At 51.9% G+C, this 27816-nt stretch overlaps 12 protein-coding genes across 12 annotated transcripts; 8 read left to right on the top strand and 4 right to left on the bottom strand.

Moving 5' to 3' along the window:
* Positions 1-174: 174 nt before the first annotated feature.
* On the top strand, positions 175-2864 carry QC762_503030 (uncharacterized protein; the record flags this gene model as incomplete). Its single annotated transcript, XM_062890728.1, has 5 exons — positions 175-965; positions 1037-1173; positions 1231-2107; positions 2181-2733; positions 2789-2864. The coding sequence occupies exons 1-5, from the start codon at positions 914-916 to the stop codon at positions 2862-2864; spliced, it is 1695 nt and encodes a 564-aa protein (XP_062741433.1). The 5' UTR covers positions 175-913.
* Positions 2865-3005: 141 nt separating this feature from the next.
* QC762_503040 (uncharacterized protein) lies at positions 3006-4478 on the bottom strand (the record flags this gene model as incomplete). Its single annotated transcript, XM_062890729.1, has 1 exon — positions 3006-4478. The coding sequence occupies one exon, from the start codon at positions 4476-4478 to the stop codon at positions 3006-3008; it is 1473 nt and encodes a 490-aa protein (XP_062741432.1).
* A 397-nt stretch (positions 4479-4875) lies between these two features.
* QC762_503070 (uncharacterized protein) lies at positions 4876-10832 on the bottom strand. The gene is made up of 6 exons (XM_062890732.1): positions 9841-10832; positions 9351-9765; positions 9174-9240; positions 6304-9028; positions 5107-6249; positions 4876-4985 (listed from the first exon to the last, which is right to left on the bottom strand). Exons 1-4 carry the CDS (start codon positions 10033-10035, stop codon positions 8545-8547), a joined length of 1161 nt encoding a protein of 386 aa, XP_062741429.1. The 5' UTR covers positions 10036-10832; the 3' UTR covers positions 4876-4985; positions 5107-6249; positions 6304-8544.
* On the top strand, positions 5162-6852 carry QC762_503050 (uncharacterized protein; the record flags this gene model as incomplete). The annotated part of the gene is made up of 3 exons (XM_062890730.1): positions 5162-5595; positions 5651-5857; positions 5907-6852. The coding sequence occupies 3 exons, from the start codon at positions 5162-5164 to the stop codon at positions 6850-6852; spliced, it is 1587 nt and encodes a 528-aa protein (XP_062741431.1).
* On the top strand, positions 7361-10403 carry QC762_503060 (uncharacterized protein; the record flags this gene model as incomplete). The annotated part of the gene is made up of 3 exons (XM_062890731.1): positions 7361-7690; positions 7743-9425; positions 9482-10403. 2 exons carry the CDS (start codon positions 7361-7363, stop codon positions 8091-8093), a joined length of 681 nt encoding a protein of 226 aa, XP_062741430.1. The 3' UTR covers positions 8094-9425; positions 9482-10403.
* A 1162-nt stretch (positions 10833-11994) lies between the features above and the next one.
* QC762_503080 (uncharacterized protein) lies at positions 11995-14691 on the top strand. Its single transcript, XM_062890733.1, has 3 exons — positions 11995-13523; positions 13592-14309; positions 14373-14691. The coding sequence occupies exons 1-3, from the start codon at positions 12925-12927 to the stop codon at positions 14535-14537; spliced, it is 1482 nt and encodes a 493-aa protein (XP_062741428.1). The 5' UTR covers positions 11995-12924; the 3' UTR covers positions 14538-14691.
* Positions 14692-16084: 1393 nt separating this feature from the next.
* Positions 16085-18621, bottom strand: QC762_503090 (uncharacterized protein). The gene is made up of 3 exons (XM_062890734.1): positions 17212-18621; positions 16914-17147; positions 16085-16855 (listed from the first exon to the last, which is right to left on the bottom strand). Exons 1-3 carry the CDS (start codon positions 18051-18053, stop codon positions 16306-16308), a joined length of 1626 nt encoding a protein of 541 aa, XP_062741427.1. The 5' UTR covers positions 18054-18621; the 3' UTR covers positions 16085-16305.
* Positions 18622-18926: 305 nt separating this feature from the next.
* On the top strand, positions 18927-21799 carry QC762_503100 (uncharacterized protein; the record flags this gene model as incomplete). Its single annotated transcript, XM_062890735.1, has 2 exons — positions 18927-19393; positions 19456-21799. The coding sequence occupies exons 1-2, from the start codon at positions 19230-19232 to the stop codon at positions 21797-21799; spliced, it is 2508 nt and encodes an 835-aa protein (XP_062741426.1). The 5' UTR covers positions 18927-19229.
* A 362-nt stretch (positions 21800-22161) lies between these two features.
* On the top strand, positions 22162-24342 carry QC762_503110 (uncharacterized protein; the record flags this gene model as incomplete). Its single annotated transcript, XM_062890736.1, has 1 exon — positions 22162-24342. The coding sequence occupies one exon, from the start codon at positions 22162-22164 to the stop codon at positions 24340-24342; it is 2181 nt and encodes a 726-aa protein (XP_062741425.1).
* Positions 24343-24405: 63 nt separating this feature from the next.
* On the bottom strand, positions 24406-25528 carry QC762_0073200 (uncharacterized protein). Its single transcript, XM_062883772.1, has 2 exons — positions 25104-25528; positions 24406-25044 (listed from the first exon to the last, which is right to left on the bottom strand). Exons 1-2 carry the CDS (start codon positions 25379-25381, stop codon positions 24522-24524), a joined length of 801 nt encoding a protein of 266 aa, XP_062741423.1. The 5' UTR covers positions 25382-25528; the 3' UTR covers positions 24406-24521.
* On the top strand, positions 24415-25366 carry QC762_0073210 (uncharacterized protein; the record flags this gene model as incomplete). Its single annotated transcript, XM_062883773.1, has 2 exons — positions 24415-24443; positions 24543-25366. 2 exons carry the CDS (start codon positions 24415-24417, stop codon positions 24727-24729), a joined length of 216 nt encoding a protein of 71 aa, XP_062741424.1. The 3' UTR covers positions 24730-25366.
* An 87-nt stretch (positions 25529-25615) lies between the features above and the next one.
* QC762_503120 (uncharacterized protein) lies at positions 25616-27467 on the top strand. The gene is made up of 3 exons (XM_062890737.1): positions 25616-26479; positions 26530-27136; positions 27192-27467. Exons 1-3 carry the CDS (start codon positions 25733-25735, stop codon positions 27284-27286), a joined length of 1449 nt encoding a protein of 482 aa, XP_062741422.1. The 5' UTR covers positions 25616-25732; the 3' UTR covers positions 27287-27467.
* The last annotated feature ends 349 nt before the right edge of the window (positions 27468-27816 follow it).

Raw genomic sequence — 27816 nt, 5'->3', positions numbered from 1 at the left:
CCTAACCAGAGCGTCTCCTCTCCAAAAGGATACTTTAAGCTGCCTTCGACGAGCTGCTGTGACAGTGTGCGCAGTCGATCGATTGTGAACGCACGCTATCTGCGCATTTTGCATCTGGAGGAGTCATTGCTGTAGAACTTTTCACATGGCTGGCTTCACTCTTCAATTGTACCTCTTTATCCCAAGATCTTCATTGATTCTACCATAGGAGTGTCCATGTTTGCGCTAAATGTTACCCAACCCAGACACATGTTTCAAGCCACACCTTGGCACCACCTCAACTGCCGCTTGCCACACACAATTTCGTTCCCCGCATGTGATTAATCTGGAGTCAAGTTGGAGAACTGTGCAGGATGGGACAAAGCAAAGATTACGGAGTACCGACATCATTTTTTGCCGGCGGGTTGTTGGTGCAAGGGGTGTAGAATAGCGTCAGCCGTGGTGAGGAGCTTTTGGATGCCGTGAGACTTTGACTTTAACCTGCATTTTTCCGAATGTTTCTTGCATAGGTAGCAGGCATGGTAACAAACTCATGAAGCGTTACACCGGGGTCGTGCTTCGTGTGGGGAAGTCTGTGGAGGGAAGTAGGTATAGCAGGATGTTAGGATGGGACAGGAGAAGGGAAAAGAGTATTTGTTTGTGTTGACGAGTGCTTTCAACCTGCTTCAGGGACCGATCGTCTCCTCAATGTGGGAAGATTGGCGCGCGGTTCAGAATTTCCGGGTCTGTGCTTCACGTCGTTGTCGTCGTCCATTTTGTTGTTTCCATCCCATATCCGCGTGCCTTCCCCGCTCAGACCCAAGGTTCGACCACAGGGTGGACTATTTTAACTGCTTGCCACTACTCTACACTGCTCAGCTTTTCCTCTTCCCCTACAGCTGCGGCTTCACAAGTCGTAGTATTGTTTGCCAACATGCCTTTCGGAATACTGGACTGTAAAAAGATGGAAGTCGTGCCTGGCACGGGTAAGCTTTCTCTGCGAAACCAAAACCACCACTGGAATACCTAGGCCAACTAACGTGGGAATTGCCCACAGCTTTCATGTCTGACCAAGATGACCTCCCTCCCGAATTTGCCTACATACCACGAGATCAACTGAAACACGGCACCGGCCGCTACAAAAACGTGATTCTCGTCCCTCAGCCATCTGACAGCCCCAACGACCCCCTCAACGTACGTCCAGCTTCCTCTGCCCTGTTCCTCCTCCTCATCTAACACACACCGGACCAGTGGCCACAATGGCGAAAGGAACTCATCCTCCTAATTACCTCCCTCTCCGCCGCCGTCGTCGGAGCCTACGGTCCCATGCTGTCCCCCGGCTTTGTCGAAATAGCCCACAACCTTGACATTACCCTTGACGTCCTCGCCCAGTCTACCGCCTGGCTCATCCTCTGCATAGGCCTCGGGTTGTTCATCACCAACCCCTTAGCCAAAATCATCGGCCGCCGCCCCGTCTACCTCGTTGCCATCCTCATCATGTTCATTACTTGCATCTGGGGCGCTGCAGTCAAAGAATACGACTCCTTTCTGGCAAGTAGAATTATTGCGGGTATCGGCATGGCACCCTATGAGGTCTTGGTACAGTGCACAATTGGAGACTTGTACTTTGTTCACGAGCGGGCGACGAGGATTGCGGTGTGGAATTTATTTTTGCTGACGGGAATCAGCGGGGGCGCGTTGGTGGCTGGGTATATAATCGAGCGGGAGGGGTACCAATGGACGTTTGGGGTGTGCGCGATTCTGTTTGGGGTTTTGGGGTTGGGTGTTATTTTTGCAGTACCGGAGACGGCCTATAGGAGGGACGCGGTTGTTCCTGTGCCTGTGTCAAAGGGGAAAGAAGAAACAGAAGAGGGCAGTGTGAGGAAGATGAGGTTGGGGAGGGAGCATGAGGTGCAGTTGCAGCATGTTTCTACTTTTACTGAGGGAGGACATGGATCGAATGTCACCGAACAGGCAAGGTTGGAAGCGGCCGAGAGAAAACATACTTATTGGGAGTCGTTGAGGGTCTATACTGGGCGGTACTCTCGAGCTCCGGGGTGGAAGCCGTTTGTGAGACCTGTGGTATTGTTGTTTTATCCAGCTGTGTTTTGGGGATTCCTAGTATACGGTGAGTGGGCCCCTTTTGGATTGCCCCTGAGCCCCTGAACCCCTGAGTTGTCAGCCCCACTCACGATATTCAGGAACTGTCATCACTTGGATTGTCGTTTTTTCCGTCGTGAACGCAGTCATTTTTGTGAACCCTCCATACAACTTCACCATCAGTCAGACCGGCCTGATCAGCTTATCCCCGTTCATCTTGACCATCATCGGCGAGCTCATTTCGGGTCCTCTTAACGATTGGATCTGCATCTACCTCACCAAGAAAAACAGGGGAATCTACGAGCCAGAGTTTCGTCTCCCTCTCATGGCCGTTTCTCTGATAACGGGAGTTGTTGGGTTTTTTGGATTTGGCGCCTCTGTTGAGTACCAGACACATTGGTCGGGTCCAGTGCTGTGCTTTGGGCTGGCCAACATGAGCTTGGTGTTTGCCGCCACCTGTGTGTTTGGATACATTGTGGACAGTTACCGTGAACTTAACGAAGAGGCATTTGTGGCCATCAATACTAGGAATCTGTTGACATTTGGCTTGACCTACTTTGTCAATGGGTGGCTGCAACAGCAGGGTCCGCTTGTTGTGTTTTGTATCCTCGGGGCGCTGTTTGTCTTTGTCACTTTGTTGACAATCCCACTATGGTAAGTAGTTCTGCTTTATCCCTTGTGGAACAAATGCTAATCTTTGGTCTTTTAGGATCTTTGGTAAGAAATTCAGAAGCTTTACCGGGCGGAATCGATGGCTCCAGAGGTTCATGAATGATAATGAGTAATACTCGGTTTGTTTTTCTGGATCTGAGCATCCTATCAGATGACTGATCTACGATCTTAGCCCTGACAGTCTAATAAACTATCGTCATGACCAATTTTGAAACATCATTGATGACGGGGTACCAAATTAAACAGCACGCCCCCTATAAAAAAGAGTCGAGTGCAAGGTGTCTGCTACGACTCCTCGAGTCGTGACTATAGCGACTTTGGCTCCCACTGCGGCTGCGGCTACGACTTCGCCGACGGGCGTGACCCCCAATGGAATGGCGTGAATGGGTTTCTGGCCTTCGATTTCGACTTTGGTCCCGACTTCTACTTCTGCTCCTGCTTCTGCTTCTATTCCTGCTCCGGCTTCTCGGCCGCTCAATGAGGCCCCAGTATTTTCTTTTCCGCAGCTCCAGAATACCCTCACCGATCCAGAGCATCTCCCTGTCAGCCCAGACAGCCTGATCTGGAACCAAAACAGCCACATGCACACTGTCTCCCTCGTGCGGGTTCGACCGTGGGCGTTTGAGCAGAGTGACAGCTGGCAGAGCCTCACCGTCTGCTGTTATCACCTGCCTCGTGCTGCTCGACTCGACTTCCTCCAACAAGGATCTATGTCCGTGCATCAAAGCTACAAATTGCGGTACTGTAGCACGAACCCCATCTGCGTCCGCCAGCGCACCATGACGGCTATGGCTTCGGCTATGGCTGGATGATCGAAGATCCCTCAATGCAGGTGAAACGGGCCGTCGGTCATCACTGTTGCCACCTTCAAGCCTGACATAAGACGGCTTTCTCCCCCTCGAATGCGCCGAAGTTGCCGTCCATTTGAACGTTTCCGCTTCCTTGTCAGCTGGTACAAATACTGCTTTTCTCTGGATCCTCTCGTGGGTTCTCATTTTCACCAGCACGGGGTTGGGGACGTTTTGCATCGCCGCTACAGGCTGGAGCCCAACTATCTCGTCTTCGCCCTCGAAAATGACTCTAAAGAGGGTAACGGTGCCCGACATCCCCTCCTCAGCCCAAGTGACAACGGTTAGGTAGTCACAGCTATCCCCGTTGTACTTTGTCAGGTCAAAGAGCTCATTCTCCAGTCTTTCAAGCTCCCGTTTGGATGCCTTATCGACGGCCGATTTGGGGAGGTGGATGATGCGCTCAGATCGCATGAAATCGTCTTTTTTGACAGAGCGGAAGAGGTTGTGAGTCGTCTCGGCGATGCCACCGAAGCCTTCAATGCTGACGTGGCCAGGGAGTTCGGCTTTGACCGAGTTGAGCGGGGAGAATATCTTTTCGAGACGGGACTTTCGGGCGGTTTCTCGCGGAGGAAGAGTAGTTTCTTCGAAATGCACCCAGTCGAGAAATTTCGGGCCCTTGTCGTGGGGAGTATCTTTGGCTTCGGAGAGTCGCTGGTGAAGCGGCTCGTCGTTGTGAGATTCGACCATGACAGAATAAGAGGTGGTGTTTTGACCCTGGAACTTTGGCGTGGCATATCTGTTCGCTGCCTGCCCTGCGGGTGTGTATGGTTGAACCTGCGTTTCATTGTTGGTCTCAACGAGGGCCGACGACATAGCGCCGAGGTCAAACAGCGAGTTTCCGCGATGTGCAACGCGGTCTTTGGATTCGGAGTACATGGTACCTGTTGAGGTTTTGCCAGCTGCATGAGACAGGTTTGAGATGGCAAAAATGAGCAGCAAGAAAGACGGCTTTAAAGCAGGCAGCCTGTGCGCCGAGAAGGGTGGTCAGCCAGCAGCCCTTCATAGCCACATGCAACAGCCATCTCACAGCTGCCTGTCGGGCGCTGGGACGCTTGGATCGGGCAGGAATAATGACCAGTCATAGACAAGACACGTCGAGCATGACACCAACACGCGCCCGGCGGGGGCACAGAACCCTCACAGGTTGAGCCCTTGAGGCTCAGACGGTTGATTCCGTCCCAAGGATCATCAGCTCCCGCCAACCCCACCCACCCTGTGATCATGGCATGTGGGCCCATGGCGGAGCTGGTGGCCGCCAAGACAGCCAAGATTAGAGGGGTATAGTGCCCTAACAGTTGGACAATTCTATTGTAAGAGAGCATGTTAAGACCTCAGGCGGCTTGGCACCGTGTTTCGTATCCCGCATATTGCGTTTAACCAGCCCTGACCCATGAAGATTCGCTTGAATGCCTCGTCAGCTTGTTCAGGGGTGGAATTGGCAACGTCGTCTTCCATATTTATGATGGGTTTTTCAGAAGGACTTTTGTTGATTTGCTTTACTCACAATTCCTGCTTCGTTATGGCCTGTCGAGTTGCGCGGGTAAACACCACAAGCCGCCATGCCGACCATTAGCAGCACCAATCCCGAGTTCATCGAAGCAGAGCCCTTGCTGAGTCTTGAAGATGAGCAGGCAGCCGATGCTATCTACCATCAACACACACGCTCAAAGCCAGCACAGCAGCCCCCACAATGGCACAGAATCATAGCGCGTTTCCAGGTCCAAAGCTCCGGTAACATCATCTTGCTGCTGTCCCTGCTCACGTTTGCCATTGTCACCAGCGGCATGATGTACATGATTCCGATGTTCCGTCTTCTCGAAGATGCTTTTTGCCATCTTTATTACGACAAAGACCCTTCCGAGCCTATCGACGAGCACATGTGCAAAGTCGACGGCGTGCAGAAGGAGCTTGCTTTGCTTGGTGGTATCTCAACCATGATCAATTCGCTGGTTGGTGTTGTGGCGGCTTTGCCATATGGTGTTCTCGCCGATCGGTACGCAGCCTGATCAGAGATGTCTTGACTACTCAATTTAACAACATGAATCTAGAATTGGCCGTAAGCCTACATTTGCCCTCGCCTATGTTGGCATCGTCATTGGATTTGGATGGGGGCCACTCTTACTGTTCTTTGGGGTGGCACCCAACATGTACCTCGTCGTGATGGGCTGTCTGTTCTTTCTAATCGGCGGAGGCGTCCCCGTCGCCATGAACTCGCTCAATGCAATGGCATCCGACGTCAGTACAGAAAGTGATAGGTGAGTAGATCGCAAGCCCATGTTCTGCCTGCCACTGACCGACTTTCAGAGCTACTGGCTTCTTATATCTTTCCTTTGGCGCTGTGTCAGGAACCTTGGTAGGCCCGTTCCTGGCCGGAATTCTCATGCAAACCATCGGTCCTTGGTGTCCCATTGCCCTCGTCTTTGCTCTCACTCCCTTCATCTTCGGCGCCTTGCTCTTCCTTCCCGAAACCTTGCCCGTCCAGCTGAAAGAAGCGGCACAGCGAGGACGACAGCCACTCTCGAAAAAGCTCCGACACGCGATGAACGAGTTTGGGGTTTCTTTGTCCCTGCTGAAGAATAGGCAGCTGTTGAGCTCTTTGGCACTCTTCCTCATACAGCCTGCCATCTTTGCTGCATATTCGACAACCCTTGCTCAGCATGTCAGTAAATACTTTGGCTGGACGCTGGCCGAGACCAGTTACCTGCTTACGCCCCCACTGGGCATCCTTCACTTGGTTGTCCTGGTTGTGCTGCCTCGTGTAGGAAAGCTGATTAACGATCCGACGGGCAGATATGGGGTTTCCATCTTCGCAAAGGATCTCGTGCTGACAAGGGTGTCACTGGCTCTCATGGCGACAGGAGCTCTCGTCCAGGGGTTCAGCACAGGAATAGCAGTGTTCCTCATTGGCCTGACCATTCATACCCTTGGGTCGGGCAGCGCGCCACTTGGCCGGGCTATTTCGACGGCTTATGTTGACCCCCAGCACACGTCGAGGCTGTACGCCGTGATTAGCATGCTCGAGACTGGCGGCGCGCTGATAGGCGGACCAGTACTAGCTTGGTGCTTCAATGTAGGCATGAAAAAGTCGGGATTCTGGATCGGGCTGCCGTGGTTTTATGTCGCTAGTCTTGTCGCTGTTGCTATCGGGGCAATGATGTTTGTCACCAAACCAAGCATGGAGCTGAAATCGGGAGTGCCCGAAGAGACTGGAGGTTTGCATTATCATTCTGCTGGCGAGGAAGAGTGTTAGTATGTAAACAGTCCCGTCTTGCGCTCTCCCAAATTTCATGCGGAGATCTGGGCCTGTCTCGGGACCATGTGGAATGGATGTGAGGGCCGTTTCTCGGCGTCCGCGACGCTGGCCGGGCAGCGTTCGGTGCAGACGGCACAGTGTGTTCCAGGAACGCAGAGTCGGATAGCGGTCAAGCTGGTTGCGAGCTGAGACAGTATCGGAAGATTGTATGCATGCAGGGTCATGCAACATTGAGCCAACGACGTGGTGAAGCTCACATCTGAAGGCGCTTGCAGCAAACCAAAAGGGAAAGGCCTGGAGTCGCCGAGCCCCTCATCCGCAGCGACCTTGGTCACCTAGCCCATTTTGGGAGGAAGAAGCAATCATGATGGACAATTTCAGTCCCTCAAATACCGATCTTCAGGAGCCTCTTGGACCCGGTAAGTACTTATATGGTTTCCCTTGAGACATCGATCCTCCCAATCTGTATTATCATTCTTCTTCAACCACCCACAACACGGTCGACATGTCTCTCCTCGTGCTTGGCTCTGGGCCTGGTATTGGCCGGTCGGTGGCCACGCTGTTTGCCTCGAAGCGGTACAACAATGTGGTCTTGATTGCCAGACGCGCCGAGCAACTCGAAGAAGAGAAAAAAGCCGTCCTGAACACTGTCAGCAGCCAGATAAATGTTAGGACATACGCGGTCGATGTCACACACACGCACTCTCTCCTCCAAGCACTCGACGACGCCGATGCCGCCTTTGGCAAACCTGACGTGGTGTTTTACAACGCCGCTCGTGTTCTCCCATCGGCGCTATTGACCCATCCCGTCGAGGATGTCGAGTACGACTTCAAGGTGAGTCGCGCTGCGCTGGAACGGTAATGGCAAGTTGCTAACGGCTCCCAAGATCAATGTCAGCGCTCTGTACATTATCTCACAGCGGTATATACCACACCTTGTGTCGCTGGCCAGAGCGGATACTTCAAGCCGGCCTGCGCTCATCGTGACGAGCTCTGCCCTGCCGCATCACCCAATCCCTCAGCTCTTCAACCTGTCCTTGGTCAAGGCCGCTCAGAGGAATCTTGTGCAAAGCTTGAATCTGTCGTATACACCCGAGGGCGTGCATATTGGTGTGATCAACGTTGCTGGTCAGGTTGCACCGGAGGATGAAGTGAGGAATCCGACTCGCATCGCGGCCAAGACCTGGGAGTGGTTTCAGGGAGCAAAGGACAAGCCAAATTTTGAAGTCATGATTTAGAATATCGTGGAGTTGGTAAAAGACGATCTCTGGGAATGAACGGTCGAGGATAGAAAACGAAATGAAGCAGTCTGTTCTTTTTGTCTACGTCATGAATCCTGCATCTACCGTGTGTCACAGGACTTGAGCCTCAAAGGACACCCTTGCTCAGTTGACCGCGACATGTGATCCTGGCTAGCACTGGTCAGCGGTTGGAGCTCTGCTCTCAACCACTCGGATGGCCCGTGTGGCTTCCCGGAGCCTGCTGAATATGGGATCACACCGAACTTTGTAGAAGAGAATGGCTGTGTTGAATGCTCTGCTTGATGAGAGGCCTGTAGTGACCATGTCTAACTTTGTGTATGCCGAAGTGAAAAAGTGTCAAGAAAACCTCCTCCATTAAAGAACGCCGGTCCCTCCTCCCATTATGCATTCCACATTCCACCCTTTCAAACCTCAACTGGGCCTAGCCTTAGACACTGCTGCTCCATGAAAAATCCTTCCTCACCATGATCTCATTCTGATATGAGTCCTCTGGACTGCTCTTCCCGTTTACACAGGTCTTTGACGAGTCTCTCGAGTCACCCTGTCGCTGGTGTCCCGGTAGATGATGCCCCGGCTCGCCCGAGATGTCCACCGTCAGCTCGATTTCGTCGTCCCCTCGCAGAGTTGCATCCAGCCCCGCGTGGTGCTTCCTACCGCTGATCTTGTGGCCAGCCTTGGACAGACTGGGCTTATCCGACATGTACACTTTGGGCGTGTCCGGGTATCCCGACAGCTCACCCCTCCACCAGCGTCTGACCAAGGGTGCATAGGTGGGGAGGCAAGCGCAGACAATGCCGATGAATGGCTCGCAGCAGGACCAGATGAAGACTTTGGACATGGCCCACGTGAAGTCTGGGGACTTGACGAGCTGGTCCATCATGACGATTCGGATGGCCGAGGCCACGCACACACTATGGTAAGGCATCAGTGGCAAGGTCAAACAAGGTTACAGTCAAGCTGAGGGGAAGGGGTCGGCGTGACCGAGACACAGCACGGATACCGAAGGGTGGCCGGAACAGGGGCATGGGGAGGGGGTGAAGACAGAAATTAACGCACAAGCCGCCGAGGAGAAGGATTCCGCCTACAAACACCTTTTTGGTGGTGGGCATGTTGAGCTTCCAAACTGTGATGGGATTTTGGTGGTTAGCATGGGATACCGTGTGAGGACTTCCGGAGAGCTAAGCGGAGATCCATGTGAGAGTCACCGGGCGAGTGGAGACAATGGGAACATACCTGTGGGAATCGGCACCAAAAGAATGGCCACATCAATCACCAATCCGATGATGCCGTTGCAAAAGTAAAACAACGGTGCGTCGATACATGATCCCGTGGCCGTTGGGTCGGTATACTGACGCCAGTAGTAGTCGATGGGCCTGCACCCTGCGAGCCATGTGATGGTCACTTCTGCCCAATGGGCACAGGTGAAGCCAAAGACGATGTACCAAATCACGTTTGTCCCAAACACACGGCGGTAAAATAGCAAGATGGAGACTTTGGTCGCCGAGATGCAGGTGATGTAAACGATGACGAAGGCGTAGGTGGTTTGGTACAGCTTGGTGAACTCCTCATGGGTGACCACCCAAAGATGCTTTCCGCCACCCCAGGGAACACTGATGAGGCAACACACCGCCGTTCCAATGCCCATAACCTGGATTTACGGTGAGCCGGTCAGCAAAGCCTGTCCTTGTCCCCCACGGCGTCCTCTTCGTTTTCAAGTACTCACCGCTGCAAAAAGAATAACATAGTCGTCGGCAGCCAGACCCGGCCCCTTGTTTATCAGCCGTGTAAAAAGCCGCAAAACGACGGAGCTGAGCCCGAGGACCATGATGCCGACGACTGAGCCGATAATATCCCCGTTCTGATTTTCCGCCAGGTTCACGCCGGGCGGCGCCTCGCCCCACGCTCCCGAGTTCGACATGGTCTTGTTTGAGCGCTAGAAAATGGATAAAACGAGTGGAATGCGGATTTTGTCACGCCAAGGAGCGGCAGAAGTGAGCACGAGGGAGTAAAAGTTCTCCAATATTCAAGGCCGAAAATGAGTGTGGAAGTTGAAGGATTGGTGGTGATCAAAAGAAGGCCTCCCCGCGTGACACCTCTGCTTCCACAGCCGTGTGAGCAAACAGTGGAGAGGAAAAGCCCACCGGCGGCGAGGAGTGAGGAAAGGTTGCTTGTTTTCTGTCCATCTTCTTTGTGCCATTGGTATTTGCTTTTTCCCCATGGCTGTGATGAAGATTAGCTTTCCATCCAATGTTTAGCAAGCCTCTGGCCCAGACTATTTGTTCGAGTGTTAGTGTGGTGTTAGTGCTGTAGTCACATAGATTATTTGCGGTGCTCAACAACGATAGTTGCCTGTTACAGCTGGTTCTGCAGCATATCGCCTCCAGGAGAAATGGAAGACCGGTATTTGCGAGAGGCTTGTGTTCGAATCGGTTTAGGGGACGAGAGCGTGCCGCCCAACAGCACGATTTAGATCTGTCAGAGACTGAACCAATGGTACCAATGGTCTTGGGCGATCTCCCGCATCCTGTGAATGGCCCCCAGAGGCCCGCTTTGTGCTGAGGAATTTGACTGGACAGCACTTGCATGTGGTCGCTCCCAGATGGCCGAGTAGCCCCTTGGTGTCTGCAGCATCATTTACCACTAGCCTCGCTTGCTCTTCTCTGACTGGCTTTCTGGCAGTCCCGCCGAGACATTGGCCCAGCGACAATGTCACTGATCGATTGCTCGCCACGCTGGTACATCGGGGGATGGTTTTTTATTCTTTCCCGCGTGTAGCACCGCGTTCAGAGCAGTGCCGATTGGCGTTGTTCTTGGTTGGGGTCGGGAAGCCAAGGATCGCGTGCCGTGTCTTGGCATGGAAATTCAGCTTTGATGTTTTCTTCAGGGGTCGTGTCTCTCACTTCCATTGTTCTGCTGAAGCAGATCGTATCCCGATCTGGATAAGTGTCTATGGCTGAACAATTATTTTATGGCGATGGACAGATTTATGCTGAGAATGTTTTCCCCTTAAACATCAGGTCTTCTTTAAGAATCACTCGATTCACCTGTCAAGCTGTTCTCAAGTTGTGTGACGGTGATTCGGCAAGAGCATGACAGCCAGTCATCTCAACCCTCGGCCCGCAAATTCGGATTCGAGTCTCGCACATCTCTGGATCTTGCACAAATCGTGCCAGGTTCGATGCCGGTTGGCATTCCCACTGTTGGAGGATGACATAGTATGTGCATGTAGGCTGGGCCCGGCCAACTCAGACGTCCCTGACCGACGTCAGCTTGCTCTCAGTGGGGCATTGTGGCTGAAAACTCTTCAGTGGATAGCTTCTGATGGATGCCTGCACGGTTGAGCATGGGCAGCGCTCGTTGTTTGGTTCCTGCAGCACATGTCATGCTAGCAGGAACAGACAGCAAGCAAGGCAGCGAAAAAGGGCTGAGCGCAGAATATTCTGAAGCCATTGGCAATTTCTAGCTCGAAATGGGCGAGCAAGCCACCGCTGTGCGTTGTTTCCCCGCTGGGTCTTGAATCGAGACATGGCAACGTGCCTCAATATTGATGTGTCTTGATCCAAGAGGGTACCTACCATGCCCCGACTGGCAGTTTCCGCGGCACGCACCGTGAACCGTGGGACGTCCCGGCTTGGATTTGGGGGTCTCACAGACCAATTCCTGCCTTTCAAGCTGGCCGATTGGTCTGTGCGAGTCCACGGTAGAAGCTGTCAGGGAGTCGAGATGTGGGCAACACGTGTACGATTACTGACGCTGGGGCCTCGCTCAGTCTAGCGGAATCCGAACGGGCAAAAGTCGGAATCGGTAGAAACAGCCACCACCAAGACAAAGCAAGCAAGCCACCCTGGGAGACCCAAGAACGCGGAAATCCTCAACGTTGTGGCCAGGGTATGCTGTCTACTAGGTGACCGGCACCGTTGAGCTGTTAGGCATCAAGAAGCGCCTTTTTATTCCCCTTCCTAGCGTCTCCAGTCGTCAACGGGGGGCCCTCTTTCGTCTCGGCTACCACTCCACTCCACTCCAGTAGAAGCCCAAATTCAGGTCACGGGAATTCACATGGGAACATCCCAAGGAGGAAAGACGGTTGACCACTCGGCTAGGAGGGGAAAGTGGTCTTGTCACTCCTATCATTGGGTCGAAATGGACTGAGCATCCTTCCCGAGTGTCACAAGAGCCGTCCTCTCCACCTGCCCAGGACCCCTTGATGTTTCCAAGTGGGAGCCCAAGGTCGGCGACTTACCGACATGGGCGTCCCGGTGTGTTGGCGTGGGAGGGTGTGGTATGATTTTGGTGAGATATCCACCCAAGGTGCCGGGACTCATGGGTGGGCATGGGTGAGGTTGCGGACCATGTCCTAAAAGTCAGGCAAGGTATCCGGGATCCGGAATACCCTGGAGAGACATACTATATGCTCGGTAAGCCCTGATCTATAGTAACGATGGTGCCCACACCAACCATGTCACCGGTACTGGCGGTATCCAAGCGCTCGAGGAACAAACAGGCGTAATCAAGGTATTGTTCAAGGCCTGAAAAGTGGCACTCTGTAAGTGGCCTGTGGGTGATTCGTTCAGCCCTGGCTTTCTGCAGTTTGCGCCCGTTCCGAACCTGGGAGGGGGTATCGGTATCCGTAGGACTGTTGTTGGTTGTGGTATATAAAATCCCTCGACTGCTGTTGATGCTGATCGTCTACCTCCGCATTACCTCTTTATCTATTTCGAATTACTTGGTAACTAGACCAAGTTACACAGACTCTACCAATTTCTACCCTGCAAGTCCTATCGACCGTTGAAGGACTCTGGAGTTGGCCATGACTCCTCTCTCAGAGTTCATCTTCCTCTCCGTTCTTGGGAGCATCTTTACGCTCATAGTGTCTACGCCATGGAGGCCATGGCTCATGAAGCGCCTGTCTCAGCACACCATTCCGTCCTTCAATCTTTTCAAAGAATTCACTCGATCCGGCATAGTCTTTTCAGATTCGACGAACACCCACAATTCAACAGGCGCCTTAAATAAACAGAAGCTCGACGCCATCCACGACCTGTCTGACTGCCATGAGGTCGCCTCATCATTCTCCACCCTTGTTCAGCAGGATGGAGCTGGTTGCTGGCCTCCGAGATCCAATCACAATGAAAAGACATGGCCCGCATGCCTCCAGGCATACAAAGACATCTACCATGAGATGGCTCCCCTCCTACCAGCGGAGAATGCATCTCTTGACGACAACATCAACGAAAGGCGCATATTCGAGTTCAGGACACGCTTCGTTCAGCTTTTGAGTCAAAAGGTTGACCTGGCTGAAGTTCAGAGGCTGCTGCAAGCGGCCGATGCTGGAAGATGGGATGTCTTCCCCAGGGATGCTTACAATGGGTTCTATTGCTGTGTGGCTTGGTGTAGACATGCTTATAGGTAAGCGTCCTATGTCGTCCATGTCTGGACTGGGTTCACAAAGATATCCATGCGGCTAACAAAATTAGATGGGCAAGCATCCCAGTAGTCCGCCTCGCCCAACTCGAAAAGTCCATTGCCCTCCCCATGGAGCTCGTCACGCCCTGGAACTCCATGCAGTCGCACTTCGGTCTCGATTCCGAATCCGGAAACAACATGTCTAACCTGGTTCTCAACTTCAACCCAGCTGGAGGCTACGCCCTCAAGATCAATACCGGCCTCTCGACTCTTATTCAGTCCTCAGAGGAGGAATTCGCCCGCATCTTTCAGGAGGTCGAAGTGCTAGGTGTACCAATCTACTGCTCCATTGTCGAAAGTATCGTGGCATACGCCCGGGGTGACAAGGAGTCTTGTCTCGAACATGTCCGTGACATCAAAGGCCAGCTACGCCCTTTGCTAAGCAGCTACTACGACCGAGTTCACGACGCCAAGATTGCGAGGTCAGTGTGGCTGAGCCGCGTTCAAGGGTTTTATGCCTGGGGCGTGGGACCCCAGAACAACATCAATGGAGAGTGGGAGAAGTTTGATGGGCTGAGTGGAAATCAGGTCTTGCTGTTCCAAGCCCTGGATGCGTTTTTGGGATTGGAGGCGTACCTGCCCAGGCTGATCCAGGAAAGAAATGTCCCTCACTTGCAGAGAAGATTCTGCAAAGTGGTCAAGAAACATGCCTTTAGGGGCCAGTTGGCGGATGAGGGGGTTGATGGAAAGATCAAGAAGGAGTTCGAGGATATTGTCAAAAGGCTGAGGGTAAGCTTCTGATACTGATACATACCTGGTACCTATGTTGCTTTGTTTACTAACAGAAGATAGGTCTTTCGATCTGCGCACCGTACCAGAGCCAAGGTGTATCTCACACAGCCCGCACCCGAGAGATTGCCCATGACAGCGGGCAAGTCGCTGCTCAAGGAGGATATGGACCAGAGCTTGCTGTTTTTGGATCAGTTCATGGTCGGCAGGTTGCAACAGACGGTATAGGAAGTGGATGGTATATGCACACTCTTTTTGTTTATTCTGTTACTGGTAGGGATAGAAGCTGGGTTATGAGACGGGCATACTGGCGCAAGTCACTGGACTGGGAATTTGTCTTGTTATATACCATGGGTCGTAAGCAATGGAAACTTGTGTAGCGTTCTTTACTGGGAATTTCCATCTCGATCTTTAAGGATGGAAGGCATTACCTTGACCTCTATGATTGCAAAGGCACCACGAGCCCTGCAGCGCATACACCCTCTTCAGCCAACCTAAGCCTGCACATCGCATATAACCAACTCAGGGGTACCCTAAACAGACGTTTCACTCACGGCCACTCCAAAGCAACCGCAAGTCCATTCTGTCAGAAAGGATATTATGGCAACGTTATCTAACATAATCTGAACTCAAGTAATAGATTGAAGATTACCCAACAAGAGCTGAACTACCTACATGCATCAACGGTGAGACTCTTACTTCAAAACAACCCAGCCAGAACCAAAAGTCCCCACATGGGAATCTACCACTCACCGCTTCATCCTCTGAAACACCGGGAGTCGGGCGGGCTGATGGTAGAATGACAGAACAACACAGCCGACCTGGCATCAAATGCCAGACTTCCACTCAGTCCAATAGAAGCTGATGCCACATCAATCACCCAGTCTCTTAAGTACCCCGACACAGATTATTTTTTTGTTACGGTTGGGACAAAGCATCAGCAAAAACCCGCATCAACCTTTCAGCTCTATGGGATGCTGATTTATAGTTGCCCTGGGTCACTGATAGCATCGTACTGTCAACCAGGACTATTCTTAGGAACAGTAAGCTGTGTGACATTGATTTCGATTTAGTTGGAATGTTGTGAGCACGATTCTGCACAGCGGAGGATCAAGAAAGTTCCACATTGTCAATGCGGTGTGCTGTCAACTCGCAGACACAGAAGTGATAGTATCTACCAAATTATCGACACAACGAAAATGGTACGTCGTTCAAATGTTTCAAAGTCCGAAGCATTTGCTATCTCTGCGGGTGGGAAATACCAATCCTGTCATGGAGACGAGTGTACTGGAAAGCAATAGACATTCGACGAGGTTACCCCTCCATACCAGGTATGGAACCAAGGCATATACGATCTGCCCTTCGCTGCACAACTGATGAGTCGAGCTGATCGACCTGCAAGTGACTTGGTTCAAGTGTTGTTTACGGATACAAAATGAACGTAAAGGTAGGGAGGAGAGCAACCCCCGCCCCACCCGGCATGAAATCCTACCCATGTGGCTAATAAGGAGAGCAAAAAGTCACTGCATACCAGGCAGACCATCTGAGTCTCTTAGCAGTCAGTACATGTATTGCACAGTCGGACGCTAGTTGTGCCGAAGTCATCAAGCGGCACTGTTCCTACTCGCCCGTCGCATTCTTTCAATCGGGGAGAATCATGGATGCATCCAGTCTGCATGACATCCGTCATGCATATCATTCCAGGTAGGGGAAATTCCCGAGTGGGAAATCGCCGCGGGATGTCCCTTGGTCGGCATATACATATGCAAAGTTGGCTCAAATCCGAGGGCGAGTCCGGTTGATACAGCTACAACCCAACTCTCTTTCACTGGCACATACATCTGCGTTGGACTCGATTCTGCAAAGTGTGTACCTATCTATTGTGCCTAAATTCCAACCGAAGAATGCTGTCTCTATAGGCCCGTCCGTCTACCAATCTATCAGTCTACCCGTTGAACAAGCTTGAACACCAATCATCGGACAGCCCAACAATGCATCAGTCACGCTTGACACCAATTGCACCCACTCGTCTCAATCCAACAGCGCATACCCCACAAACAAACACCATCCAACCAAACATGATCCAAAAAGCTACCCTATATCCCTCCATAAGGGCTTCGGGGGATGATTTGTTGTCAAATTGCGAGTTGTTTGTGACCGATGAGGCAACGACCTGCGTCACACTTAGCCCAATGGCGACCCCAAGCTGAGCACACGTGTTGAACACTGCGCCGCCTAAAGCCTGCATGTGCTTCGGGAAAACATCCGAAATGATCAGGAGGCCAACTGTAAAGAGAAGGTCACAGCTGATGGGTGAGAGGATCTGCGCAACAAAGGCGTTCTCCCAATATACTTGGTCGGTACGGACCAAGGCCATCAACAAGGCCGAGACAGTGCTGACGATTGTAGTGATGAGGACGGTCCAGAATACAGGCATGCGGTTGACAAATATGCCCGTGAGAATGCTGGTGATAATCCCGGCTACCAAAGAGGGAAGCACTTGAAGGGACGCCGTCAGAGCAGACTGTCCCTGAATGGTTTGGAAGCTAAGGTAAGGAGACAACGCGTTAGACATGGACCTTGAAGCTTCGGAAACAGGCTTACAATAGACTGCTATACAACTCCATGCAGTTGATCAAAGCGTTGGTCAGCATAACCATGACGCAGGCGCTCGTAAACACACCGCTTCGCCAGAGAGAGTTCGGGATCAGTGCTGTGCGGTTCTTCCTGGTCTGGTAGTGCATCCACCCCACAAAGGATGGAACAGAAAAGACAGAAATTACGAGCAAAACGATGGTGACAGCCTGACGAATGTCCTGGATGTTGGCCGACAGGGATCTAGAAGCATCACTCAATTAGCTTATGCAGGCCCGCAGAATGTTTCACAGGTGTTAATGCTTACGCTAAAACGTATGAAAACATGGCCAGCCCCATGCTGGCCAAGCCTACTCCGATCCAGTCGATCTCACCTCCGAGCCGCCTCAGAACGGATTGGCTACCGGATGAGTGAATGTCTTGCGGAAGTGACCATATCCCAACGGTAAACAAAACTATGCTGCAGGCGGCTACAAGATAGAAGGCTGGCCGCCACCCCACCGTGTCTGTCATGACCCCCGTGAGCACCAAGCCAAGACTGAACCCGAGCGGCTGGCTGAATCCGAGGCATGCAAACCCCATGTTCCGCGGCCGGCCCTCAGCCACGCTATTGGAGATGATGGATATCGCTGAGGGGGCAATGATGGCGTTTGTGATGCCCTGGAGGGCCCGGAATGCTATTATTTGACCTTCAGTTTGTGCCAGACCGCAGGCCAGAGCAAAGATGGAACTGAGGAAAGAGCCAACGAGGTTGACCTTTTTGACACCGACAACATCGGCGATGGAGCCGGCCAGCAACAAACAGGAACCGGCCGTGAGATAGTAACTCGAGGTGGGCCAAACGAGGAGGCTCTCCTGTAAACCCAGCTCCGAGTGCATGGCAGGTAGAGCGATGACGATGATGCCATTGCAGAAGCTGCTGAAGAACAGCAGGCCACAAAGCTGGGTGGTCACGATGATGGCGCGGCCTTTGGGCAGCAGAGCCGGCCTTGACTTGGCCGAGATGGGAGACGCCTCTGGTTCTGAATCAGAAGCCACGACTGTTGCATCGCGGCTCTGGCTTTTCCGTGAAGTCGCGCCCGAGTTTGTGGTGGAGGGGTCGAACGAGATGGTGTGCAACTCGGTCATGGTGGTCGTTTTGGTCGCCATGTTGTGCGATGCGGGCAAGGACGTGAGTGGTCGCTGGTTTCTCAAGGCTGCATATCTCTAGATGCTGGTTGTCGTCAATCAGCCGGCGGTGAGGGAGTGAGGTCGATTTGATGGCAAGATGCGGTTGTGTTGCAGCGCAGGTTGGAGAATAGGAGATGCAGGTGCATTTGCATTCAATTTCGCCATCCAGCACGACAGGTTCGTCAAAGAACACGTCCATTTTAAACCGATGCCCCTTTCAGCTTTGGTGTGTCATCGGGCAAATCGGGGCCCGGATCTCGTTCCAGCTTCCAGTCAGCAGTCGCGTTGGAGCTAGTCATATCCCTTGGAGGCATAGTAGAGCGGATGTTTCTACCTTAGAGGCAGGTGCCACGAGGCAGGATCGAGTCGGTGTACTGTAGGGAATGTTTGCCCCATTTCTCCTTCACCGTTGCGGCGCGGAGCTCAAAGAACCAAGGAAGACACGCAGACCGAAACACGGGACAGCGCCGAGAGCCCCATAGGGTTTTCAACTCCGGGGCCCGCTGAATTCGAAGCCGTTGGTGAGGCCCAACTGTGAACATGTGAGTCCGTCTCGGATGTGAGTGGTTGGAGGTGTGCGGAGCGGAGGGAAACAGAGACACCAACGGTTCAGCAGCCACGCGCCTCAGACGGCCCGCCCCACAGCCCCCAAACCCACCTAATAAACCGCATCTAGCTCTTGGCATCTTCATAGGCACCACGCTCAGCGTCTCAATGATGCATGGGCCTACCCCATGTCTTTCGCGGATCATCCGCGCCATGAGTTGCACACCAGCGTATAGTACAATTTGTCCTGGCATTTTGGCAGGCTTCAGCCTTGAAAGTACCTCCATCAAGGCCTCTGCATGATGGGCCCCGAGTATCCGGCTTACATACATCAGTTTTCATTACCTCATATTTTGTCCCTCTGCTTCCTTACTGGTCAGATGGGAGCGTGGGTTATGCTGTTTGACATGTACTCTCACAATGTTGCCTTCTTGTTGACAGCAATGTGAAGGATTCCCATTGCCAGAACACACCAAACAGAACTTCAACATGACGCCATAATAACAGGGAGGGAGGGATTGTCCGAAGTGGAAGACTTGAGGCAAAAAGTACGCCAAGTTACATCGAGGCATACATGAACAATTGTCACCCACCCTTCTTCTGCTTGAGATGTCGGACCTCCTTCCTCCAAGGGCTACACCCATACCCTCAACAGGCTCTCAGCTTCCTCCAAGGGCTTTCCGTACGCCTTTATGCCCAGCCCTACAGCAACGCCGCAATATCTCATCGAAATTCATACCTATCAAGGGGATGGTGCACGGCCCACCGTCAAAGTAAGTGCCAGTTGCTGCGGCCACGGCCCGTGCTCACAAAAACGCTGACAGGGGTTGAATAGGGGTTGGGAGCTTCAGCCTGGTCATGACACCAGCCTTGGGTTTGATCAGGAGACTCGAGCGTGGCTCGAGGAGCTGTATCAAGCATGGGCTAGCAACGCGCCCATCTCGACATTTTCACGCATTCGCGACGGCCTTGTTGACCAGTGTGACCACCTCGACACACGCATCTCTACGTTTTGCTCTGTGGCCAGGATCGTTTCTTCGCATCGATCACAGGCAAACAGAGAACCAGAGTGGAAAGAGCTGCTGGCTTTATCCCACCTGGCAGACAGAAACAAGCGTGAAGAGGCTACCAAAAAGAAGCGAAAACGGGCATACAATGAAAACAACCGTCTACGAAACCTCGCATTTATTGTTGCGCTCTGGTCTCCCGACGTGGTGTTTCACTATGCTTGGAATTGTGCTAGTCAGGTACAAATGAACATGCTCCGAGCGTGCGCAACAAGCTACCCCGACTTCTTCAACGAATTTCTGCCGCGTCTCAATGCTGTGTTATTACAGCGACATCGACAGGCGCTTCTTGGTGGCCGGTTGAAGACGTTGAACGAGGCTCCTCTGCAGCCCCATCGCGACTTTGATCTGGTTACATTGGCTTCGACGACAGTTGATGGCAAAATGGAGGAGCTGTGGGTCGCCAGTCAGGATGGCCGTGTCGCCGTGGACGCACAGGCGACAGTCTTCTTGCGTGACATCAGACCCGGTCACTATGCGGCCCATCTTTTGCGAAGGGACCGGTTCGGCGTCCTCGCTGCTCGGGGCGAAGCTTGCCTGCCATCTTCGCCAAGACACCAGCATACCATGCCGCTGAAAACCTCGCCTGCGGAAGTGAGTACAGGCGATGATGATGGCCCGGGAGATGCTCAGATAGCACCTGCACAGGACCAACTTCGGGACACACAGCCCAGCTTAGACGTGTCGCTGAATGAGCTAGAGAACTTTCAGGAGATGTGCTCTGCGCCCTCGGAAGCGATGCCACTCTTTGACTCATTGTGGGACTGGAACAGCGCAGACCTCTCCTACAGCATCGATATGCACGATCCCATGTGTTGGCAATCTTCAGCCTTGTTCCTTTCGCCCTCAGCCATGAACTCCTTTGGGCAACATCAACCTTCGACCATAACATCAGAACCCACAACCCCCAGCTTTTCAAGCCCATCTCGACTCCATTCGGAACCTAGCCCAACCTCACCACAATCCAGCGAGTTGGAAGCCGACCTGTTCACCTCAGCAGCTCTATATCTTGGAACGGCTCCAATCACAGGAAATGGCTTGGCCAGCCTGGAGGAAACGCTTCATAACCAATATTACCCTACAATTATGCCTTATATCGACAGCATGCTTGCAAAGGAAGCCCGGCAGGACCCCCTTGAAACCCACCAAGACCAGGCACCATCGCTGGATGCAGCCACAAAATGGGCCTCGATGTGGACGCAAGGCAATGCGGTCCTGCCCGGTCGTGCTGCATCCCCCATGGATGCTGATGTGCTCTATCTCACCTCCAACGAAGCTATCCAGGCCGCTAAAGCACACCAAGTGTTCGAGAAGCCAGTGATCATCAAGGAAATCTTTCTAGATTCTGGTATGCACGCCATGCTTGATTCTTTGTGTTTATTGGAGGATGAACTTGCCAACTCTGTTCACGATCGAGGCACCTCCAATCTCAGAAACATGACCCACTCGCATCGGCCTTTGTTGACCATGCTTCCACGTTTCCGTCTACTAGACTGTCTGGTAGAGCGACTCAGACTACGCACTAGCAGGAGTGCCAGTGCATGCCAACAACTAGGAAGCCCCGAGGTTTTGCCTGAGATCAGAACTGACTTCAACGCCGTCACCCTTCCCCATGTCTGCTTTGGGCCATCCTTTGCCACCATGAGTGGGGTTTGGTTGCGTAATCTTGAGGGTCTCAAAATCTGCATCTTTGCCTCTCTTTCTGACACTGATACGGACCCTGCGCTGAAGAGTCTTGAGAGAAGTGATGCACAAAGGGCTTTTATTTTGGAGCAAGACGATATACTCATCATACCCCCTGCTTCGAGAATAGTTTACACCGTTTATTCCCCTGTTCAGGGTATCATGGAAGGGGGTATATTTTGGGATAGTCTTGCTCTCAGTAGTCTTTTGGACAGCACAATGTGGATTCGAAGACGTGGACCAGGGGTGGCGTCAAAGTTCGATCAAGACATCACATTCCACTCTCGACAGCTGCTAGGACTGTTAGAAGCGTTGAGGTCTCTTATTGACGTACATCCCCATTTGTTCGGGGACAGCATTGTACCCACTCTGTTGGAGAGTTTGGACCAGGCTTTGGCTAGATCTGATCACAGTAGGGAGGCTCAATAATTGAAATGATTACCAAGAAACCTTGAGTCGTAGTGACGGTCCGTGCTACCTATTTCGTGATCGCTTTGTATGGCAGCTAATCGACCTTAGCAGTTCGGGTTCTCGGATCAACAGTCTCCATTTACTTGCACCTTGTTTACTGCGGAACCCGACCATGACCCATGATTCCATACGTTGTAGGGTCATATCCATCACTCTCCCAACAAGATTTGCTGACATGACTCAGTGCGGGACGCGGGATGAAAGACAGGAGCTTATGAAGCCCTGAATACTAGATATAGAATGCCCACAGAGATCGATCTCCTTTTTCGTAATGCAAGCACACACCTCGTCGCTTTCAGTCACAAGAAAATTGCTCCATCATGTTCAACTTGGAATCTTTACTCTTGATAATTGTCCCTCTTAGCTGTTTTCTTTACATCTCGTTCCCATGGCGAAAACCACGACTCTCGTTCCCAACTTGGTCCAATGCTTCCACAACAGGCCACATAGCGATCTTGACCGACGAAAAGCCCAAGTCAGCACGCCTAGAAAGGAAGCGGCAGCAACGAATGCGTCACTTCAAAGATCTTTACCACAAAGTTCAAAATCTGGAGCGGTTCCCAGAAATTCTGCCCCAAGTTCGAGAAACGTTGCTTTCGTTACTCGAACAAGGACTCCGGATGGCCAAGTACAAGGACCGATCTCGCAGCATTCTCAACATCGTGACCTTTGATGCCTCCCGTCTCCAAAGTTTCATCCAAGATATCCAGCTCGATGTGGGTCTGGAATTCGAAGCCTACATGCGTCGAAGGGAGATTGGTGGTGGACCTGAGCTGTTCAAAAGCTTCGAAGAAGCCTGCATGTTTCTCAAGAACAGCGCACCGTGGAACTACACCGATGGCGCATGGCTCGCACGGATTCATCAGGTCACAACCCCCTTCGCATTTCGGGGCGTGACAAAGGATGCTTGGCAAATCTTTTCAGAAGAGCTTGGTGATGGGGATCTGGAAAAGAACCACATATTGCTCTACAAGGAGCTTCTCCAGAGCGTGGGTGTGGACCTGCCCAACGGCGACTCGCTCGATTTCACACACCCACGCCATGGCATGGAGGATGAGACGATTTGGAGATATGCCATTGGACAACTCCTCATTTCCGTCTTTCCAAACGAGTTTTTACCCGAGATCCTGGGGTTTAATCTCCACTACGAGCAGCCTGCCATTGGGGTCTTGAAAGCCAACAAGGAGCTGCCTGAGTTTGGGATCTCGCCCTATTACTATGCTTTGCACATTTCGATCGACAACGCGCACTCGGGTCACTGCGCGATGGCGATTGGCAACATTGCACACTTTATGGAGATTGTTCAGAACACGGGCATCATGGATCCGCAGACAGCGTGGAGGCGTGTGCAGGCTGGCTATTGCCTCGGGCAGAGTCTCGATGACAGGGATACCGTGGATGATTACGAGGACAAGCTGGTTGACATCATCTGCAAGAAAGCCACCATTGCCGCCAAGATTCATTGCACGAGTCGCGCCCGGATCGGAAAGAGAAAATTGTCATCTTGGTTTTCTGCTCCTCCTTCGAGCCCCAAGGATGATGACGGTTGGAAAGATGAGTTCCTTGACGCCTTGGCAGACTCCAAGCCATGGGTATGCAGAGGTGACAGCAGCAAGAGCCTTTTGATGCGGGAGCTGGGCTGGAAAGGGAGGATGTTTGGTGCTTTCACTCACGTCGAGACCGAACTGCTTCGGAACTGGATTGACTCTCTCAGACCACATGGCAAGGATATGGGCGAGGCTTATTGGGGGCTTGTTGGTGGCTATCAGAGCCTGGAAAAGACGTTTGACCCCTCGCGGCATGATGCTGCGGTCAGCCATCCGACTTTTCCCGCCACGAGAACCTGGTCGCTGTGCGAGATGAACGATTTTGAGCCAAAGTCACCAATCCAGATACACAAGTCGGCAGTTGAAATAAACGCCCTACTACCACTGTGGTTTGCCCACGCAGGACTCCTGGAAAATATCATCAGCTCCCCTCACCAGACAATCACACCCCTGGTGTCTAATTGTTTGCAAATATTGCGAGCAGAAAAGGGCTACAAGCCGGTGGGCACAGGTATTGCCTGCATGGATGAGCAACATTGGCCTGGCTACAGCCCCGACCTGGTGGCCCTGGGTCTCGAAATGATGAAGAATAGGGGTTTGCCACAGCCGACCTGTTTAGGAGACATAATTGGCCGTCCAGAAGATGAGAACCTCAATGACTCCGGCAGGTTTTCCCATGACCTTTTAGGGTGGGCTCAGCACCCGATGATCAACAGCGTCTTTTTGCTTGGTCTGGCGCGTGCTTTTCTTGACTTGGAGCAATGGGTGGCTGACAATGGAGAGTTGCTGGGAAGAAGGGAGAGGCTTTGTCTGTCAGAAATGATTCAACGGAAGGCCACTGGCTTTGAGACATGTTGGGCGGAGCTGAAGAGGGATGGGCTCCGATGCTGTGAGTTTGTCACTGGGTATGATCTTGGACGGGCAGAAATCGACCGACTGTTGGTCTTGGGTTGAAAAGAAGCAGATGGAAATTGTGGGTGTATCTGGGTACCTAAACCATAGTTGTAAAAGTTTTGTCGCAAAAACATGAGGTGGCTTTTGTCTTCGATACCTAGGTATGATATGTATTGCTACTAACCCATTGCCATCCCGTTCAACGACAAAAAACAAAAGGTCTCAAGCTTAGCAGTCTACTAATTCGAATCTTCAAACAGATCAAACATGACCAAGTTTATCTCGTTCTCCCCCATCTTCACCCTATGCCAGGGGTTGTACAGCCGACCTCCCGAGTTCTTTGCCGACTGGGCAGCTACATTCAGGATTGGCATGTTGCGATTCACCTCAACCAACTTCCACTCGTTTGTAGACCTATCCAAGACTTCGAGAAAGGGCTCTTCATAGAACGTGAGAGTGAGGAAACCGTCATCGGTGTGGCCGTCCATTAGAGGTGTCCCGGCACGTGCCTTTGAGATGCCCAATGTTAGATGACTTTGGCCGGGTCTGGTGGCGTCCTGCAAACTGGCCGGGAATCGTTCATCCATCGAGCTTGCCAAAGTCATGCCAATCTCGCGGAGTATCTTGTCGATGAACGAAGAGACATTTTTGACCTTGTCTGCCACCAGCTGAAGTGCCTCGGGAAGTTGAGACCGGTCCCCTGCCATTTGCTCCTTGCGACCAAGGTGAATCTTTTCGACACCAATGGGGGAAGTGTAAAATCTAAGAAAAGAGCCTGGATTAGCGATGAGTAGAAAAGAAGAATTTCGACCTGTACCTACCCGTTGTATCGAATGCCCGTGTGATATTTGGACTTCTCCTCCTGCGGCTGTTCAAAAAAGGCTCGCTGATGCTGTATCACGGTTTGCAGGTCTTTCAGGAATTGCTTTGCCGTGGATCCCTGGAGGTCCAAGAACAGCATTCCCTGGTCAGACAAGGCCTGGGCTAGCTTCCTCACCTCGGCGTTGTCGTTGCTCCTGAGCTGCTCGTATCTAACAACCTCAAGCTCGAGGGTCTTGGTTGAGGAAGTGGGTGTATCAATGGCCATTTTGAAAGTCATAGAAAATTATGAAGCGAGGACAACCCAAGGCACGCAAGGTCATTCATCAACAACCATTCTGGGGTGTTATACCTGGTTGGGGTGCCATGAGGCAGGATTGCATCCACGCAGAACGACTAATCCCCGCAAACTCTTACCAAGCGCTACCTGTCTTGCTCAGCTTCGTGCTACCATCAGTGCACGAGTCCGATTCAACATGCTTGGCCAAACCTCTTGACCGAGATGTTCAGGCCGCTGCTATTTCCATAAATTCCATCATTATCTAGTGGCACATGGCATTTGCTCTTGAAATTACCCCCCAACCTGATCTCAAGGGAAAGTATCCTGTTCAATACCGTACAACAGTGCAAGATGCTTAATGCTAGGCAGATGTCATCGCAACCCGCCCCATCTCACCTGTCGAATGGCGACACCGACATCAAGTCTTTGGATGTCCGCGTTCACAACAGCCCAGTTCTATCCGATGACAGAAATTCAGTTGCGGTGTTGTTCAGATGCGCCAATGGGCATTTTATTCAAGCTACAGTGGAATCAAAAAATGGCCTTGACAATGGTGTCTTCGATACCGTCAGCTTTCTAACGCCAGAGTCACTTGTTCGGGTTACCGCTCGACCGGTGGCTCATGACACTGACTTTGACATCACTCCAATCGAGCTCTGCGATATCCACAACCTGTCGACCGCCAAGACTCCAGGTGCTTATAGCAATGTCCTTCATGGAGCTTCAGGGGAAGTTCTAGCTTCGATCCAATCTCGTACGAAGTTAATCGAAGAGAGACTCGACAACAGACTCCTGGATGCTCGTGTTCCTGCAACAGCAGCAATCTTCAAGCTTTTCTCGGGGGTCCATGAGCTGGCGGTAGAATACCTCAAGCTCCATGACTTTTACCACGTCCCAACCCCTGCATTTGTTGGCTACGAATTCCCAGGAGAGGAGGACGACTTGTTTACAGTTCCATACTTCGGCAGGACAGCCAGATTGGCGCCAACAGGAGAGATACACCTTGGAATGGCACTTTCAGCCGACCTGGAGCGCGTCTACGACTTTCACACAGTTTTTCGGAGGGAGCCCGTTTCTGATGGCAGACATCTAACGGAGGTAGAGAATCCTCCTTTTTCTTGGCTCGAAAAATGCTGATTTGGTCACAGTTCACCATGCTGGAACTTGTATTCAATCTTCAGCATAGCTGGATAGAGATCCTCGATTTTGCTGATAGTCTACTGGTATCACTTCTACACTCTTTGCAGAGTCAGGACAAATACACTACGCTCACCAACACCGCAAAACGACTCTACCCCCTATCTGGCACTTTCAAGCTAGGTCTCGGAAAGAGCGGAAAGCTCCCACGCATCCGTTTCAATGAAGCCAAAACCCTTCTGAGAGACTTTATAGGTATCGAGTCCGACGATGACAAAGACTTCACTAGGAGCGAAGAAGCAGCACTCGGCAGATTCCTCGCCAGCGAAGAATCCCACGTCAGCCTTCCAACCGATGTTTTCTTCATCACCCACTTCCCGAAACATTTGAGGTCCTGCAATATCTATCCCTCTGATGAACAGGATGACACAACCCAATCTTTCGATGTCATTCTCAGAGGACAGGAATGTGTTACTGGATGCCGACTACTCCACAGCGCTGAAGACCTAGCAGCCGCATTTGCCAACCGACCTCACCCGATTGACCCGGAAACGCCGGAATGGAGGCCGTATATGACGGCCCACGAAATTGGCATGCCTCCTTGGGGAGGCTTCGGGTGTAAGTGTTTCGTGTTGATCCTTGTGAGATGGGAATCGTGCTGACTTATCTGCAGTGGGCATTAACCGTCTTGTACAGGGTTTCTTGGGCTTGGAAGACATTCGCGAGACGGTGTTATTTCCTCGTGATGCTGCCCGTCTTTCACCCTAATGGGAGAGAATTGACAGATGGCGTGGTTCTCCAATGGCCAGCTCATTTCTACTCTTGACTTCATTCCCGACGACAACCAAATTACCGGCATTTTGGTTGGAAAGTAATACTGATTGGACAGTAAATATGGTAGTCGAATTTGATAGAAATCTAAAAATCTAAACTCGTTTCATGGGTCAAGGCCTTAGGTATATATCGAACTTCTGGGTTGCTGGCCTACAACCTATGGTCTCAGGGGCTCGGGGGATTAGATAACCGTGCCCATCACACAACTGTAATGACCTGTTTCCTAAAAACTGATCGTCGGCACCATCCAGTTTCCCAAACACTAACCCAACCGTCGGAATCAGTCGATGTTGCTCAACCTTTCACACCGATGTGGGAGCGCAGAGACAGTAGGTTTCAGTTCGGTATTGGCAGCAAAGCTTTGCTGCAACAAGTATCCGAGGTCAAGCATGATAGTGCCAAAACGTGGCCAATCTTGTCCTGTCAGAGCATTGTAAGATATGTTCTCTTGTTCTCGGCCTTCG

The sequence above is a fragment of the Podospora pseudocomata genome, chromosome 5 (genome assembly GCF_035222375.1).
Source record: "Podospora pseudocomata strain CBS 415.72m chromosome 5, whole genome shotgun sequence".
NCBI classification, from domain to species: Eukaryota; Fungi; Ascomycota; class Sordariomycetes; order Sordariales; family Podosporaceae; genus Podospora; species Podospora pseudocomata.
Note: the sequence above shows the minus strand (reverse complement) of the source record. Positions and strands in the feature narration are given on the sequence as shown.